General features: G+C 38.3%; 1 protein-coding gene across 7 annotated transcripts in view; it reads left to right on the forward strand.

Moving 5' to 3' along the window:
- The window catches only part of MYH10 (myosin heavy chain 10), a 163587-nt gene that overhangs the window by 19807 nt on the left and 124631 nt on the right, over positions 1 to 19149 (forward strand). For all 7 annotated transcript variants that reach the window (XM_063629436.1, XM_063629434.1, XM_063629431.1 and 4 more), the window contains exon 3: positions 6791 to 6947. In XM_063629436.1, the coding sequence (XP_063485506.1) occupies positions 6791 to 6947 (157 nt within the window). The remainder of the gene's footprint in view (positions 1 to 6790; positions 6948 to 19149) is intronic.

The following is a 19149-nucleotide window of genomic DNA, read 5'->3' on the forward strand; positions in this document are numbered from 1 at the left end:
TGTCAGAATTCTCAGTCATGTCTTTAATTACTTGAACATATTGTAACCCAGGGCAATGATACAAGTCAATAAAAATAGACACACAGAGGTTCCAGATATTATCTTGGATTTCAGCCACAACTTGTTGCCTCATATGCCCAGTTATTGTGTACAAGGAATTGTGAAAATAGTTTGAGACTCTGGCTGGCATTAAACTTATTCTAGAGTTTTGCTTTGGGCATACAGGCTTAGGGAAACTAGGACATGTAGTCCATGCAGGAGTTGACATCTGTTCCAACTGGGCTTCACGCTATGTGAGGGCTGGTCTGTTTCTCATATAGTCTTAACTCTTAGGGTGTAGCCATCAGGGTCCCAGCTGAAAGCTTGGGGTATTTACCACCCCCACACCAACCTCTTCCTGGGTAGACTGGAATGTTTTAATTTTTGTTCTTTTAGACTTTTGTACTGCTGAAAGCTCTGCTTAGCATCTTCTCAGCAACAGGTTTTGGGATGCATAACTATTACCTATCTAAGAAAGAAATAATAATTCTCTAATCATCAAATATTCAGTTACTTTTCTTATTTTCCTTATGTCTCATAAATAATCTCATAAATAGTTGGTCTATTCAATTCAGGATCCAAACAAGGTTGACATATTGAGATTGGTTGCTTAGTCTGTTTTGTGTTGCTACAACAAAATAACACAGATTATATGATTTATAAACAAGAGAAGTTTATTTGGCTTATGGTTCTAGAGGCCGGGAAGTCCAAGGTCAAGGGGCTGCATCTGGTGAGGGCCTTCTTGTGGCGTCATTCCATGGGAGAAGGTGGAAGGGCAAAAAGAGCATGCTCAAGAGAGAGCAAGAGATAGAATTTATAGCCTCAAGCCCCTTTATAATTGGCATTAATCCATTGATGAAGGTGGAGCCCTCATTGTCTAAGCACCTCTCATTAGGCCTCACCTCCCAACATTGTTGTATTGGGGATTAAATTTCCAGCACATGCTTTTGTGGGGACACAGTCAAAGCATAGCAATTGTTACATCACTTTTAGTCTCTTTCTCTCTCCTCTTTATTTTTATTTTTATTTATTTATTTTTTTTTGCTTCTGGAGATAGGGGGTCTCACTATATTGCCCAGGCTAGTCTTGAACTCCTGAGCTCAAGTGATCTTCCCACCATGGCTTCCCAAAGTGCTGGGGTTACAAGCATGAGCTACCATGCCCGGCCACTTCCCCCAACCCTTTTTTTTTTTTTTTTCACACCATAGGATTGCAATCAACAAAATCCAGAATTTCTGGATTTTGTTGATTGCAATCCTATGGTGCTCCCTATAAACTGGAAGGAGAAAAATCCATAAATTGGATCCAGGGGCTTAAACGGATTCAGATTCAGGAGACACTTAATGCCCCATTGTCTCTCACTTTATGATGTTGAGATTGATCAGTAGTGAGTCATTTTAGGTTTTGCCAGCCTGGTTTGTGCATAAGGAGTGGCCTCATCTGCCAGTCACCTAAAAATTTTAATAGTGATGGACATTGTGCAGATCCACTGTGGCACTGGGAGCTGCAAAAGGGTGAGTCTAGTGCCATTATTCCTTCTGCATTTATTAGCTTAGTGAATTTCTTTTAATTCAATGTATGTTCCTCACACAAAGTTTTCTCAAGTTTTTTTTTTTTTTACAGAGTTTTTTTGCTATTTTCTCTCAAAGAAGCAATAGCAACTAATGTTAGTTATCCTTCCTCTGCCCTCTATGTATTATTATTACTGATAAGTTTTGCCTTTGTAACGTCATTTTCTTTTATTATTTTACCATTGTTCTATTTTTCTTTAAGAAGGATGCTCTCTTAGAATAAATGTCTGCTCTTATCACTTGATTTCCTGAGGTGTCCATTCTGCTCTTTATTTTCTCCACTGTGGATTTTAATTTTACTTTTTCAGATGATTCCTTATAGTCTTTTCTGGCCCTGGCCATAGCATTTCTGTCCTAATATGTAGACTTTATGTTATACTACATTCTGTTGCAGATATAAATCTATCTCCTAAAGTTTTCTTTTAGTTATTTTATAGATAATTTCCACAGGTAATTTATTTCTGAATCCTCTGAATGATGATCTTTTCTTATTTTTTTATTTATATTTTAAATATTTATTTATTTTATTATTATTATTATTATACTTTAAGTTTTAGGGTACATGTGCACAACGTGCAGGTTTGTTACATGTGTATACATGTGCTATGTTGGTGTGCTGCACCCATTAACTCGTCATTTAGCATTAGGTATATCTCCTAATGCTATCCCTCCCCCCTCCCCCCGATCTTTTCTTATTATATAGGGTTTTTTCCAAAATTTGCATGTGCATTTTAACTAGGTGCAGTGTTTGCAGGTGGTATGGGTGAATTATTCTTTCCTGTCTCCCTTTCCTTCTGGATGGTCGTCTGATTTCTTCTGACAGCTACAGTTGGGATGTAGGGTTACATGATATTCCCAGTTCAATCCCCGTTCCTAGTAGGAGACTGTTGTATCTCTGCTCCATTGCGTTGACATTTGCACCAGCCTCCACTTCCTGTTTCTCTAATCCTTTGAACCTATGAAACAATGCATATACATAGCCCTGCTTTCTTAAACAGAGGACTGGCACTTCCAGGCTGAGTAAAATTTCCCAATCGGCCAGGCGCAGTGGCTCACGCCTGTAATCCCAGCACTTTGGGAGGCAGAGGCGGGCAGATCACGAGGTCAGGAGATCGAGACCATCCTGGCTAACACAATGAAACCCCGTCTCTACTAAAAATACAAAAAAGTTAGCGGGGCGTGGTGGCGGGCGCCTGTAGTCCCAGCTACGCGGAAGGCTGAGGCAAGAGAATGGCGTGAACCCGGGAGGTGGAGCTTGCAGTGAGCCGAGATTGCGCCACTGCACTCCAGCCTGGGTGACAGACAGAGACTCTGTCTCAAAAAAAAAAAAAAAAAAAAATTTCCCAATCATAGACAGAGGAAGATGGGCATTCCAGGCAGAGTGATCAGCATAAGTGGGAGCCTGGAGGCATAAAGCAGCATAGTGTGCTTGAAAATTTGTAAATGTTTCCAACTGCAAATATTTTTGTATGTCTCCCTTAGGTAAAGTATACAGTAGTGTTATTATGCAAACTTATCTTTCAAGCCTTTGCAGCTCTTCAGGATTTTCCTAAGGCTCTAGCAATCCAATATTTCCAGCTGCCCAAGAGGCATCCTGCTTGGCTCACCCACCATACCACAGTGTCAGTAAGTTAAAGGGATTCGTTATCTTTTCCCACAAATCAGTTATTTTTCCTTCCATGAATAATGTTTCTGTAAGGCCTGGGGACCTTGGAGTCCTCTTTGACTTCGGTCTTTAATGGCTTTTCTGTGTTGAAAGTTTCTGAGCACTGTGAAGTCTCCAGCCTTCTCTGTTTTGTGTTGCCTTTTCTCTCACCTAGGCCCTGTTGTGCCAGGACCATTGAGCACTCTCCACATGAGTTCCTGCTTCTCACCTTTTGCCCCTGCAATGTGTTCTCCGTATGGCTGCCAGATTTATACTTTGTCTAAAATGCTTATTTCATCCAATCACTTTTCTCTCCTGAACCTTCAATACCTCATCACCCATAGATGACAAAATCTGAATTGTTCAGTTTGTCTTTCTAGGCCCTTATCGCTCACATTCCATGATGGTACAAACTATTTTTGCTATGCTGGTCTTCTCACACTGCCTCGAGTATATCCTGCCACTGTAAGAGTTTTGTGCTTTTACTACTTTAATAGGAATTACTTTATCTCTCCTTTTGACCCCATAGTCTTTAAAAAGAACATCAAAGACCATTTGGGTCTGAATTTTTTACTTCATTCTACACTCTCTGACAAGGTGGTCATGACTTTCAGTGCCTGGGGTTTGTTGTGTTCTGCCCCAGGGCTTTCTGTTATTTATAATACCAGTTCATCTTTCTCTTTCTCTTTTTGGTGCTTTGCATTGTAGCTTGTTTAGTGTGCATCTATTTGTCTTCATGCCCAGAGCGTATGTTTCTTAAAGAAGCTTAGTATCTTGTGTGTGTATTCAAATACTTACTAAAGTTCATTTGAACTTTAAGGTCTCCAGAATAATTATTTTAACAACATATTGCCTTCCTACCATGTGCCTGGGGGAAGACAGAACTGGTGCAGTATCAATTCAGTGATTAGTTTATACAAGAGCTCAATACTTGAGCTAATTTTTTAGGTAGTTAGAAGTTAGCTCCTTAAGCACTTTGATAATGTTCTTTCTTAAGCATTGATCACTGCTCCATTTTGGCAGGCATGGGATACTGATGATTAGTTAACCTTTTATATTTTTGATGACGAACTCATATCTGTGAGACTTACTCTCTCTTATTGTAGTCCTCAGGTAAGTGCCTAACGCATGGTAGACACACATGTTGGAATTTCTTCTGATTAAATGTGTCAGTTATTATCTGTTACAATGCCATACATGCTGTGGGACACTAAGCTGAATTTGTGTATTTTCGCTTTCTTGGAGCTTTTTTCTTTTCTAGTCTCTAATTATATGCCTCTTATAAAATTGAAGAGTAGCTTCATGATAGACTGTGATCTAATTTTTGAATGAAAAAGTGAGGTTGGGTGTACAAAAATTCATCAATGTATGGTTGCGATTTGTTAATGTTATATAAATTAAACTCAGTAAAAAGGTATTGAAGTTGCCTCTCCTTTGTTTTTCTCACCCTTAATAAAGCCTTTATTTTTATTGTTCCTCATTGCCTTTTTGTCCTGTGGGCAACAAAGAAATACGGGAGTAGATAGACAAGAGACTTGATTGGGAGAAAGTGCAAGGTGATGGTCTGGGAAGCCCAAGGGCCAGCCAGGGTTTCCCAGGTCTGTACTTTGCAAACAAGAGGGCCAAGAGTCTGAAAACTTGAAGAGTCTGTAGTAATTACTGTAGTCTCAGGCAAAGAACGAACAGATAACCTCCTGGTCTGCTCAGTAGTAAGGCTTTAGCAAACAGCCCAAATCTGAATTTAGGATAGGGGCCCTTTGCCCCTTCTAAACTGCTAGCCTGAGTAGGAAGTGCATTCCACATCTGAGCCTGCAATTGCGAGTTCAGAAAAATACAAGGAGGGCAGCCAGAGAGACAGTTCTGATCACTTGAAATTTTTTGGCAGGCTTTCATTCTCTTGGTTTAGCATTAGTAAACAGAGTAGTCTCTAGAGGGCTTTCTGGTGGCAATTGCTGGGGGTTTCAGCTCTTAAGAACACGACTGTTAGTTGGAATCCCTCTTAGTGTTCCCTGGGGAAGCTGGCCATGCAGTACCAATTCTCCAGCCTTTTTTCATGTCCTCTTGCTTTTAGATTTTGGTCTACCCAAATCATCTTAAATAAAAGGTCTATTTCATAATGCAACTGAGTGCCCTTCCAGATGCCTTCAGTCCCTTAGAGGGTTAGAGCATCTGTCAGCGGTTCTGACTGCTCTTGTTTTTCCATAGTGTCCAGAATCAGTTTTGTAGAATATTCTCAGAAATCATTCTGTCTACATTTAAAAAACCCGCAAGTCATAAGCATTCATAGGGTCAATTCTGTGTATTATAGTATTATAGTATTGATGATTATAGTATTGATCAGGAAAAGTTTGTATTTTCTAGCCTAGCAGCTTTAATTTACTGAAGATCCCAAAGAGCTTTTGTTTATTTGGCTTATGTTTATTGATATTTACTGTATTTAGTAATTAAAATACATTTTAAAATCTTTATTAATTCATTTAAAAAGAATAGTAGTAAATCATGACAAGTTAACATAAGTAAATACATTTTTAAGAAAAAAAACCCCTGCATTTTCCAAAACAAAAAAAAATTACACAGATGAAAACTCTTACATTTTTGCAAATCTCTTTAGTATTAACCAAACATAGCTAGAATCTCATATCTGCTTTTGCGTTCTGTTTTTTTATATGTCATTTTGGGTAAGGCATATGAAGAAAATCCAGCCATAGAGATATTTAGTTGGAAAAAAAGAAGAGTGTTTTTTTCGTTTTTTGGTTTTTTGTTTTGTTTTGTTTTTGAGATGGAGTCTCACTTTCTTGCCCAGGCTGGAGTACAGTGATGCGATCTAGGCTCACTGCAACCTCCGCCCCCTGGGGTTCAGGTGATTCTCCTGCCTCAGCCTCCTGAATAGCTGGGATTACAGGTGCCTGCCACTGTGCCCGGCTAATTTTTGTATTTTTAGTAGAGACAGAGTTTTACCATCTTGGCCAGGCTAGTCTTGAACTCCTGACCTTGTGATCCACCCGCCTCAACCTCTCAAAGTGCTGGGATTACAGGCGTGAGCCACCGTGCCCGGCCAAGAAGAGTATTTTAATACCCTTTTTAGATAATTGTGGATATTCTTCTTTGATACTGTACCCAAACTGGACAAATGCTATTTTCTTAAAGATTAATTGCAATGTGGAATCTGAAACTGCATTAACGAGCTTTTCATAGCTTGTGTACTTGCGAGAGAATGAATGTAAAAAAGTAAATAACATATTGATTGTACCTTATGATAGCCCTGTGAAGTCCGGGAGCTCTCATTATTTCTACTTCATGGATGAGGAAATTGAGTCCAGCAGAGTGCCACTTAATAAGCTATCTGTGGGAGAACTAGTTGTGGTTCATAGTACTAAATTGCCCATCATAGGCTCAGTTTAATTTGGGGGATGGATTATCCAAAAGGTAAAGATCTCCTGCTTAAATGACTCTGTGGTTTCTGTCTCCTGATTGGACCCTGACTGATAAATGCAGAGGTTTTTTTTTTTAATACTCTATTTTATTTTTATTCTAGACTTATTCTGGACTCTTCTGTGTAGTTATAAACCCTTACAAGAATCTTCCAATTTACTCTGAGAATATTATTGAAATGTACAGAGGGAAGAAGCGTCATGAGATGCCTCCACACATCTATGCTATATCTGAATCTGCTTACAGATGCATGCTTCAAGGTAATTGGAAATATTTGAATACTAAATGCTCAGAATTTCTTAAATGTAATTTACTGTTTTTTAATGTCTCAGTGTATTCTACAAAAGTTCTTAATATTTTTTTAAATTAATAAAAAAGTAATGTTTATTGTAGAAAAAATTGAGTTTTTAAGATTAAAACAGACAACGTGGCCATTTTCTGTAAGTATGATAAGTATGTTTGTTGCTCTAAAACAATACCTCATAAATTTGTATGTTACAAAGCATCTAGTTTTCATATACATTTGATTCCCACCACAAGCCGGTCTGACCAAAGCTCATTATATTAGGTTTTAAAACCAATAGGAAGAATAATAGGAAAGGTAGATGCTTCACTGAGGAAAGAAAAATTATAAAATATTATTTGTGATTTAAATGCATGTAAAAGGTGACAATAAAAGTTAAAAAGCATGTGTTAAGTTGGTTGACTTTGATTGTATTCCTTTGGATCAGAATGAATATAAATTTGAGGAGTCATTCATTTGAACCCTGGCTTTAGACACAGTGATTTATGGAGGGACATTTTTAAAAGACCAGAATGTAGTGGTTTTGAATGCAATTAATATTATTGCTCTACAAGACTTCATTTAAACATGGGAGTTCCTGGTGCTACGTGAAAACCCAACCTTCTGTAATAACTCTCCCTCTCTCTCCTTTTTAATGTATTTTTTGTTACTAAATTCTGTAAGTTTTAATAAAAAACATAAGGTTCTTATAAAATCGTTCCACAATCTTCAGAAAACAGGCTGTGCTGCACCGACTTTTCGTCAAATTGCAGGTCATGGCAAGTCCTTTTTGGTGATTAGGTCTGAAGGATAGTGTGAAGGAATTAATAAAGTACAATACCCATGTCCTACTTCTAGCTTTTGTTTGGATACTTATTATAGACCAGATCTTCCAGGGCAAACAGGAGATGCTTCAAGACTAGAATAGTGTCATACAGAAGTTGGTAAGGACAGTTTTGTAATTTAAAAATGAGCTTAGGCTTTTAAAGAAAGATTAAATTTAATAATCTTTTTTTTTGGAGTTCAATACAATTTCTTAGTATTCTTAGGGAATACTAAGAAATGGCTAGGACTGTGAAAAATTGCTGTTAGAGATGGAGAATGAAGAATCATCCACTCTTTTTGTTTTTGGTTCTGTCTCTGTTAAGAAGAATGATCTTTAGATGCAGAAGAGTGTTTGTATTAGTGAGCAAACTGTGCCATATGTGGGAGAAGAAATTGAAAAAAGTGCCCTCCTTTTCGGATTAAGCCCATATTGTTCCTCATTTAAACAGATAGATCTTACAGTTGAGATTGTTGACCCTCTGGTCTTTGATGTATTCTATAGAAGGGGAGTTTCCAGAAAGCTAGGGACAGCCTCATATCTATCATTCTAATTTTTAAAAAGGAGAACTGTAAACCAATCCTTGAGCTTTAAATATGTTAAGAGAACAGTCTGAAAACAATGTGAATATATTGATTAGTAACTGATTAATGACTGAGGTTGGCCAGGTCTATCAGGATGTGCACCAAAGGGTGTGTGCCACCTTTTAACATTTTTATCAGCATACTTGAAGAGGTGGGATGCAATTCTATAAAATTTGTCAATGGCATGAAACTGGGAGCGATAATAATACATTTGATGAAAAGAAACAGGATTTAAAAATCTCTTGACAGGTTGAATGAGGGGTTGAATCTAACATAATAGTTAACAGGGATAAACGTTATATCCCATTAATGGGTTCCCAGGCCAGCTGTATGGATACAGTATGAGGAAGAATTGTTGGCTCTGTGGGTTTGCTGGTGAAAACTCCTCTTTAGTAAACAGAATGAGGAAGATATGAGGCAGATGTGGCTTATCAGCATATCATATCATTTTTGGTGTTAGAGTAAACATTTATTGAAAATTACTGTGTGCCAAGCACTGGGTAAAGGCTTTGTGTCTTATTATTTAGTGCACGACAAGCTTGTAAAGTAAATAGAATTACTATCCCTATTTTACTAAGGCACAAGAAAATTAAATAAATAACTTGACCAACAAAGTGTATATAGTGAAAAATACAAGCTAGGATTCAAAACCAGGCAGTGTGACACATTCTTATCTGCAATAATAAACTTCCATGTGAAAGTTAAAAGGAATTAGTTGATAGTTTTGATTACACAAAAATTTAAAAGTTTGATACAGAAAATGAAAACAACCCACTCTAAACAATTTCCCTTTGTATTTGATTTTGTAAGTAGGGGGCCACCTGCTGATCTACTACACGACATAATTGAGGGGGCATCTGCTGGGCTAGTCAGACGTTAGCATATGCAGCATTGCTGGTAAAGCTCACACCAGCTACCAATGCCAATCAATCTAGGTCTTCAATTACAAATGTGAATGGATAGCTAAGTGTCACTGGACCTAAGAAGACAATCAGTAGCCTGACCAAGGACCATGTGGAGAATTCAGAGCATGTGGCCCCACTGATCTGTTATTTTAGATTCAATTCCCCGTCCAAGCTGCCAAGAGCTTTTAAGATTCTGTTTCTTGGCCGGGCCCGGTGGCTCATGCCTATAATCCCAGCACTTTGGGAGGCTGAGACTGGTGGATCACGAGGTCAGGAGATCGAGATCGTCCTGGCTAACACGGTGAAACCCCGTCTGTATTAAAAAAAAAAAATACAAAAAATTAGCCGGGCGTGGCAGCACGCGCCTGTAGTCCCAGCTACTCGGGAGGCTGAGGCGGGAGAATGGTGTGAACCCGGGAGGCGCAGCTTGCAGTGAGCCGAGATCGCGCTACTGCAGTCCGGTCTGGGCGAAAGAGCAAGACTCCATCTCAAAAAAAAAAAAAAGATTCTGTTTCTTTCATCAAATGTATTTATCATCCTTCCTAGTTTCATATCATGCACAAGCTTTTTGGTCACATCCCACATCTTTAAGTGTATTAATGAAAAATATTCAAAAGTTTTTGCTTTTTATGTGAAAAAGCAGGAAGCTAGCTTAATTTTTTTAATTGGATTTTAGGGGATACTGTATCAAAATGCAGTTGTGTGCGTGGCACATAGTAGTTGCTTAATATTTGTTGAATGAATGAATGAAAGCAGAGTTCTTAGACGTAAACTTGATTGCAAAAAATCACACATTCATTAAAAGCATGGAATGGTAGATTAGACACAATTGGAAACTAAAGCAGATTTGAAGACTAGAATGGAGACCAAAAAGAATCAGATGGTGCTTATGAGAGAAGGAGTAGGAAACATGGAATGTATTTGTAGACTCTCGGGTTCCATGAAAAAAGTGATATTTTGAAAAAGGTCACCTGAACTAAAGACACGCTCAGGTCTTCAGATAAAAGTGCTGGGTGGAAATAGTGAAAGGAGACATGCCTCGTCTTGTGTACCTTGGTGGATAGGGCAACATGACGTGCTGTCCATGGAAAGGGAGTCAGTAGCATCGGGCTTCTCATTTGCAATACTGTGTGTTAGGAACTGAATTCGGGAACACTGAGGCCTCTACCTTGCACGTAATCATCTGAGCTCACCTAGGAGTACCCACAGTGAGGCTCGCCACCTTGTGGCTTGTCTTCCTTTGTTCCTGACGCCTCACCAACCCAGTTCCACCCCAGCTAGCTTCCATTCAGCAGCAGGCAACCAACACTGCTACCAACCCCTGTTGACCTGGATATGTGGAAAGGAAAGTTTTGCTTGCTGTAACAATACCTGCAGGGGCCACTTTTTTAGGCCACCATGAAAATTTAAGACCTGAGAGTCCACCATCTTCATGGAATCCTGGAATGAAATTCACTGTGTTTCCAGTCATGTTTTCATTTCCATAATATTCCCTTTTCATTTTTGCCTTAGGTAACTCCCACTCTCTGATGTGCAAACTTTCTCTATGTTTAGTATCTTCCGTGAATATTTTCTTTTCCTTCAAGCTTTAACCGAGACTTGGCTTTCCCCCACATATGGGGTATGAGTCCATTTAGTGAAGAGTGCTCCATCACTCAAATCCTATGCACTGGGAGATAGGGTTAGTGTCCTTACTAACACTGTGTCTATGTGTCTGCTAAACCATTACTCCTTTACTGCCTTGGAAAAGCCGCACCTCTGTCACCACTCATTACTTTCAGCAGCTTTCCTCACTCCATGATGGGCCCCAGCACGTTGTTTCCTTTCTGCCTCAAGCCTTGCCATTGCGCTGTGTTACTTCATAGTTTTTAATGAACAGTCAAGTCCCTTGATCGTAAGATCCTTCATATGAATTCCTCCATATCTCACTTATGCCACCAACATCTATGGTGATGCTCTAGACTTTGCCATCTTTTAGAATTAACTGATTTTTCAGATAATGTTTCAGAAGTTCTATTGCAGCATCATTCCATATTGGTAGTCCAATCAAGAAGTCTCCTAAATGTGTTCTTTGACTTCATGTGGATCCCCAGCCCATTACTTGTTCTACTTTCCCCCTATATGTTAACAACACCCTTCACTTTCTTCCTTGTATAATTTAGATTTCATGGCCATCTTCTACCTATTTCCTAAACCCCTCCCTTGTCCCATTGTTCATTGGTTATTTTTGTTTGGTAAAACTCACGCTGGATGAATCAAGACATTTGTCTCTTTTAATGCTGTTACTTGGGTTGCTGAGACTTCTGGAGTTATGCCACACAATGGAACAGACAAATACCACTGTAATTTCCTGACCGTGGGCCCTGATTCTACACTCAACTCTTGCTAATCCTACCTTGGTCCTCCCACTCTCCATAATGACTATTTCAAACCTCTGCAGGCTCCAGATCTCTGGGTCCCTCCTTGCCCCTCTAATCTCTGGCTGATGGCTTGTTTCCCATTCCACAGAGGCACTGAAGAGAAACTGCCCCAGCTTGATGAACAGATCATTCTCTCTTGTGTCTACTCCTGTCAAAGGCTGGTCTTACCTAGTCCTTCACCTCTGATTCTGATCACATCCTCTTAACCTTCTTAAGAATCTCATGGTGTTGATTATTCTGGGTTGTGACTGTATCTTCTGCTTCTCTTTTTATAGGCTCCTAACATTAGCATTAAATTTTCCCTATTAGCTAAAGTTTTACCCGTTACTTTAAATAAGAAAGTTAGTTCTTTCCACCTTCCTTTTACAGCCAGATTTTTCAAACCAGTGTTGCAGATGGGTAGGCAGATATGGTTGCTGGCAGGAGCTTGTGAAAATGAAGCAGGGTTTCAGCTGAGAGTGAGGAGGAGGGAGGATTGGAGGTTTAAGATAGAAATAGTGTGATGTAGTCATCTAGGAGAGACAGATAATACTTACATATACATCACTGACATTGCATCAAATATTTAAAACAGTTGCTATTGGAAATGTAAGGAGAATGTGAACCGCAGTTATAGAGGGAGTTTTAATATGCTTCTCTCAGAATTTGACATATTAAGTAGGGAAAAAAAGAACATTAAAGAATATGATTTAATACAACTTAGCAAGCTTATATTGAAAAATGTATGTATGCAAGCAGAAAGCACATTTGCAAACGTGGTGTCAATTCCATATAGCAGGCCACCGATAAAAATCTCAGTTCCTGAAAGAAGAAATCACAGGCTACATTCTCTGACCACAGTGCAATAAGACAAGATATTAGCAATAAAAAGATTTCCAAATGGGTTAGTGTTTGTGGGATTGTGTTTAATGAGTATGAATGTTTTGTTATTAATCACTCATCTATGTGGCTTTTGGTAAAAGAGGAAATCAAAACTTACAGATTCTTTAGAAATCACTACAACAGGCTGGGCACCATGGCTCACGCCTGTAATCTCAGGACTTTGGGAGGCCAAGGCGGGCAGATCACTTGAGCTCAGGAGTTCAAGACCAGCCTGCTCAACATGGTGAACCCCCAGCTCTACAAAAAATTAAAAAATTAGCCGGATGTGGTGCCATGCTCCTATAGTCTTAGCTACTCAGGAGGCTGAGGTGGGAAGATTGCTTGAGCCTGGGAGGTGGAGGTTGCAGTGAACTGAGATCATGCCACTGCACTCCAGCCTGGGCAACACAGCCAGACCCCGTCTCAAAAAAAAAAAAGGTACAAAATGCCACATATAAAAAATTTTGTGAGCTATGGCAAAAGCCACTTTTAAGAAACAGTTCATGGCTCTAAATGTTTTCATTAGCAAAGAAAGATTTATAGACAAAGTAAATTTTTATTCAGCAAAATAGATAATAGACAATTTTTTGCTAATTTATTGAGCTGTACATTGCTTTTTTTCTGTGTGTCATTTCATAATAAAAAAGGTACTTAAAAGTACAACAATGAAATGAACCAAAACAAGACAGAAAATGTAGGAAGAGATAAGTGGATTGGAACAAAGAACATTTTCTCCTAGAACTGGTAAGTACAGCTAAGAGCTGGTCCCACGAAAAGACAGACTAGACAAATGTTTGGCAAGTGTGATCAAGAAGACAGAACTACCAGAAATGACAAAGTGTATATGGAACACCATAAGCAAAGACAAAATTGACTCAAAATAAGGTGGAAAACTTAACCAGAACATTGTCCATGGGAGAAATAGAAGAGATTGTTGAAGATCTATCTTTATGTCTTCAAGACACAAGGCCCAAACAATTTTAGTGGTCAGGTCTGTCAAATCTTAAGGACTAGGGTGGCATGCGCCTGTAGTCCCAGCTACCCCGGAGGCTGAGGCGGGAGAATGGCATGAACCCGGGAGGCAGAGCTTGCAGTGAGCTGAGATCATGCCCACAGCACTCCAGCCTGGGTGACAGGGCGAGACTCCATCTCAAAAAAAAAAAAAAAAAAAAAAAAATCTTAAGGACTAGGTACTTCCTATGTAATCTAAATGGGTTAGACCATTAAACAATGCAGAGTAGGCCAGGCACAGTGGGTCACGCCTGTAATCTCAGCACTTTGGGAGGCTGAGGCGGGTGGATCATGAGGTCAGGAGTTTGAGACCAGCCTGGCCCACATAGTGAAACCCCGTCTACTAAAAATACAAAAAAAAAATTAGCCAGGCCTAGTGGCGGGCACCTGTAATCCCAGCTACTTGGGAGGCTGAGACAAGGAGAATCCCTTGAACCTGGGAGGCAGAGGTTGCAGCAAGCTGAGATTGCACCATTGCACTCTAGCCCAGGCGACAGTGAGAGACTCCATCTCAAAAAAAAAAAAAAAAAAAAGAGTAACCTATATAGCATCAAGATCAGAATTTGTCAAAGAAATTTGAATACTTAAATTATGTTTTACTTTTTAATTAAGGCAACCTATAAAGATAGTTTTAAAATACACAAATACACAGTAGAGTAAGACATAAAACTGGAGATACCCTAACTATTCTGGATTCCCTCTTTAGGAATTTATTCTTACATATGTGCATATATAAGTAAGTATATAAGTATATAAATAATTATTAATAAGTAAGAAGCCTATGATATTCTTTTTCTTTCTTTCCTTTCTTCTCTTTCTTTCCTTTCTTCTCCTTTTCTTTCTTTCTTGTCTTTCTATCTTTAGACTTCCTATTATGGAAGAAGAGATTTTATACTCATCTAAACCCTCCCCATATCTTCCTGATAGAAGTTCAATCAACATTTTGCATTTTAACATTCAACATTTAAATTATTATCCTATGATTACATTTCCTTTCTTATATAATTTGTTTTCTTTGTGGTTAGTATTTTTCCCATTTTGGGGACTAGGGTAGTTTTGCAATCACCTACATTAATTTGAACCACAAATCCTCTTTCAGTAGACACAAGTGCATCAAGTAATTTCTCAGGGTCTTTCCCCCTTGAAGGCACACCTCCCAAAGCCTGTTATCCTCCTCCAGTTCGTGCTTGTTTCTTTAGACTTGCCTTTGCCCTTACGTAATCTAGAAATTCCTTTTGCTTCTTTCCTTGGTTGTGTTAATTTATGGATCTCATATGCTGTTAAAATTTTTGGATAGAGGATAACCTCTGGTAGCTTCCTGAGAAACACTGGAAACAACCAATTATTATATCAATAAGTAATTAATTAGAGGATGGCTCATCCATATAGTGAAATGCCAAGCAGCCACCTTGAAAAGATGTTAGACCTACTGAGTGATCTTGTGAGGGTAATAGGTAGACTTACTCCCCCTCCCTCCTTCTCCCCCTCCCTTTTAAGAATAAGCATTTTAAGAATAAGGTTGATACACATCAAAATGTGAACCTTGAGAAAGCAAGTTGAAGGACCTTGAAACTGGATACAAGTTTCCTACATTAGGAGAAATAAAAGCAGGGAAAACAAGCCATTCTTGAAACATCAAGAAGGCTTTAAAAAGTCAGAAAATGGGCCAGGCGCAGTGGCTTACACCTGTAATCCCAGCACTTGGGGAGGCTAAGGCAGGTGGATCACCTGAGGTCAGGAGTCGAGACCAGCCTAGCCAACATGCGAAACCCCGTCTCTACTCAAAATAGAAAAGAATTAGCTGGGCGTGGTGACTCATGCCAGTAATCCCAGCTGCTCGGGAGGCTGAGGCATGAGAATCACTTGAACCCAGGAGTTAGAGATTTCAGTGAGCCAAGATCGTGCCACTGCACTCCAGCTTGGGTAACAGAGCGAGATTCTGTCTCAAAAAAAAAGATCAGAAAATATGTAACACCAAATATAGCACTTATAACAATAAACATAAGTACTTTTAACACCCCTGTAAATAAAAGAGAGTCTAATACACTCATATGCCATTTACAAGAAAAAACATCTCAAAGTAGCAAAATAAATAAAAGTACAAGACTGGGCAGATACCTCAGCCAAATGCATACACAAAGAAAGCATAGCCTAAAGTCACTTCAGCCTAAAGTAGACCTCAAAGCCCAAACAGGGACAAGAGCATTATTTTATGTCAGGAAAAGGAACATTTAATAATGTTTTATAGTTGTCTTGGATCTATGTATTGAATCTTCTGATGTAAAGATATAGACAGTAGGAACTATCCCTCCTCACCCACCCTGTGAAGCTGTAAGATATGGTAAGACCCTTGCATTGACACCGTTAAACAACTGTTCTTGGGCGGGGCGCGGTGGCTCATGCCTGTAATCCCAGCACTTTGGGAGGCCAAGGCGGGCAGATCACCTGAGGTCAGGAGTTCTAGACCAGCCTGACCAATCTGGAGAAACCCGTCTCTACTAAAAATACAAAATTAGCTGGGCGTGGTGATGCATACCTGTAATCCCAGCTACTCGAGAGGCTGAGGCAGGAGAATTGCTTGAACCCAGGAGGCGGAGGTTGCGGTGAGCCAAGATCGCGCCATTGCACTGCAGCCTGGGTGACGAGCGAAACCCTGTCTCAAAAAAAAAAAAAAAAAAAAAGAACTGTTCTTATTGGGAAGACAGCATACAAATAAAGACAATATTGAGTAGTATGAGGAAAACGAAAAGAGGGTGAGGGCACACAGACTGAAGGGATTAGGGAGAGTGAAATGGCGATTTCATAGGGCGATTAGTTTAAAAATGTCCAAAACTCATTAGCTTTCTTATGAATCACCCATTATCCTTTACTGTAGCCAAAAATAAATAAATGCTAGGAATAAAGACTAGTGCTGCCATTTCGAGAATGTCCTATAGTCATCCACACTTTAACCTTTTGAGTGTGGCTTCTTTTTTTTAGCACAATGCGTTTGAGATTGATTGACCAGTAGTTCACTCTTTTTTAGTGCTGAGTAATAGTCCATTATATGCATATTCCATGGTTTATTCACTCACTACGTAAAGAACATTTAGATTGTTTTTAGTTTTTGGCAATTAAGGCACTGTACAGTTGGCCCTCTGTATTCGTGGGTCCCACATTTGCAGATTCAACTAACTGTGGATTGGGGAAAATAATGGATGGTTGCGCCTGTACTGAAGATGTACAGACAGACTTTTGTTCTTTTCATTACTCCCTAAACAATACACTATAGCAACTATTTACATATCCCTAAACAATACACTATAGCAACTATTTACTATTATAAGTAATCTAGACAGGACTTAAGGTATTAATATATGGGAGGATATGTGTAGGGTATATGCAGATACTCTGCCATTTTATGTAAGAGACTTGAGTATCCATGGATTTTTTTATGTGCTGTGGGTTGGGGTTGTCGTGGAACCAATCCCCCACAGATAACGGGGGTCAACATTTGTATACAAGCTTTTGTATGAGCATAAGTTTTCATTTCATTTGAGTCAATACCTAGGAGTAAGATCGCTGGGTCATATGGTAGATGTGTGTTTAACTTTATAAGAAATTACCAAACTATTTTCCAAAGTGGCTGTGCCATTTTGCATTTCTACCAGCAATAGATGAATTCCAGGTGTTCGCCATCCTTGTTAGCCCTTGGTATTGTCCATCTTTATTAAATTGCAGTCTTTCTAATAGACGAGTAGTAGCATCTCACTGTAGTTTTAAGTTGCATTTTCCTAACGCATCTTTTGATGTGCTTATTTTGCATCTGTATATCTTTGGTGAAATATCCAAATCTTACTATCATCTTTAAAAATTTGATAATTTTCTGATTTTTCAATTTTGAGAGTTCTTTGTCCTTTCTAGATATAAGTCTTTTATTGGATAAGTGATTTGCAATTTTTTTCCTCCCAGTCTGTGACCTATTTTGGTTTAATTTTTGTATATGGTGCAAAGTATGGGTTGAGAGTCATCGTTTTGCTTATGGATATTCAATTGTTCTAGCACTGTTTGTTGAAACAACTATTTCTCGATTGAATTGCCTTTGTACCTTTGTGGAAAATCAACAAAGGTCTATTCCAGGACTCTCTGTTCCTTTGATCTATATGTCTTTCCTTTTGCCAGTATCACATTGGCTTAGTTACAGTAGCTTTATAGTAAACCTTGAAATCAGGTAGTGTGAGTCTTCCACCACTGTTCTTTTTAAAAATTCTTTATTTTGGTTCCTTTGTCTTTCCATAGGTATAAATTTTAGAAATCAGTTTGTCGCTTTTTGCCCAAAAAATCCTGCTAACATTTTGATTGGATTGCACTGAATCTATAGATCAGCTGAGGCCGAATTAACAGCAATATTGAGTCTTCCAATCCATGAACACAGTTTGTCTCTCTATAGGTCTTCTTTGACTTCTTTCATTAGTGTTTTGTAATTTTCAGCATACAGAGATGTTGCATATACGTTGTTAGATTTATAACCAAGTATATCATATATCTTGGTATAACTAAACATTTCATGTTTTTTAGTTTTAATGGAACTTTCAAAATTTCAATTTCAAATTGTTCATTATTAATATATAGAAATAGGATATTTAAAATATACATTGACTTTTTTGGCAACCTTGCTAGACCCACTTAGTCTGAAAGGGTTTTTTTGTTTGTTTGTTTTTGTGTATTGTAGATTGTTTGGGATTTTCTGTCTATGTCCTCTGCAAATAGAGACATTGCTATTTCCTCCTTTTCTATCTGTGCTTTTGATTTTGTTTTCTTACTCTGTACCGTTGAATAGGAGTGGTGAGAACAAATATCCTTCCTGACCTTAGAGGGATAGCATTCAGTTTTTCACTATTAAAAGATGATATTAACTATAGGGTTGTTTGTGACTGCCCTTTATCAGGTTGAAGTTCCCTTGTATTTCTAGTTTGCTGAGTTTTTAAAAATCATCAGTGGATGTTAAGTTTTGTCAGACTCTTTTTTACATCTATTCAGATGGTCAAAGGGTGTTTCTTCTTTAAGTCTGTTGACGTGATGAATTAGATTATTCACCTTTGAGATGTTGAACTAGCCTTGCACTGCCAGGACAGACACCATTTGTTCTTTCTGTGCATCATCTTTATATATATATATATTGCTGGATTTGATTTACTAACATTTTGTTAAGAATTTTTGAGCATTTGTTTATGAGTGATATTTATATGTGGTTTTCTTTCATTGCAATGTCTTTTTTTTTTTTTTTTTTTCTGATTTCATTATCAGGGTAAGGTTTATCTCTTAGAATGGATTGAGAAATGCTTCTTCCTCTTCAGTTTTCTAAAGAGTTTATATAGAATTGGTGTTATTTATTCCCTACCTGTTTTGTAGAATTTTCTAATAGAGCTATGATTTCTTTGTGAGAAGATTTTTAATTACAATTTCATTTTCTTTAATAGATAGAAGGCTATGCAGGTAACCATTTCTTCTTGAGTGAGTTTTAGTGGTTATATCGTTTAAATAATTTAACCTTTTCATCTTAGTTGTTAAATATTTTGTCATAAAGTCATTCTTA

The sequence above is a fragment of the Symphalangus syndactylus genome, chromosome 20, assembly GCF_028878055.3.
Source record: "Symphalangus syndactylus isolate Jambi chromosome 20, NHGRI_mSymSyn1-v2.1_pri, whole genome shotgun sequence".
In the NCBI taxonomy this organism is placed as follows: domain Eukaryota; kingdom Metazoa; phylum Chordata; class Mammalia; order Primates; family Hylobatidae; genus Symphalangus; species Symphalangus syndactylus.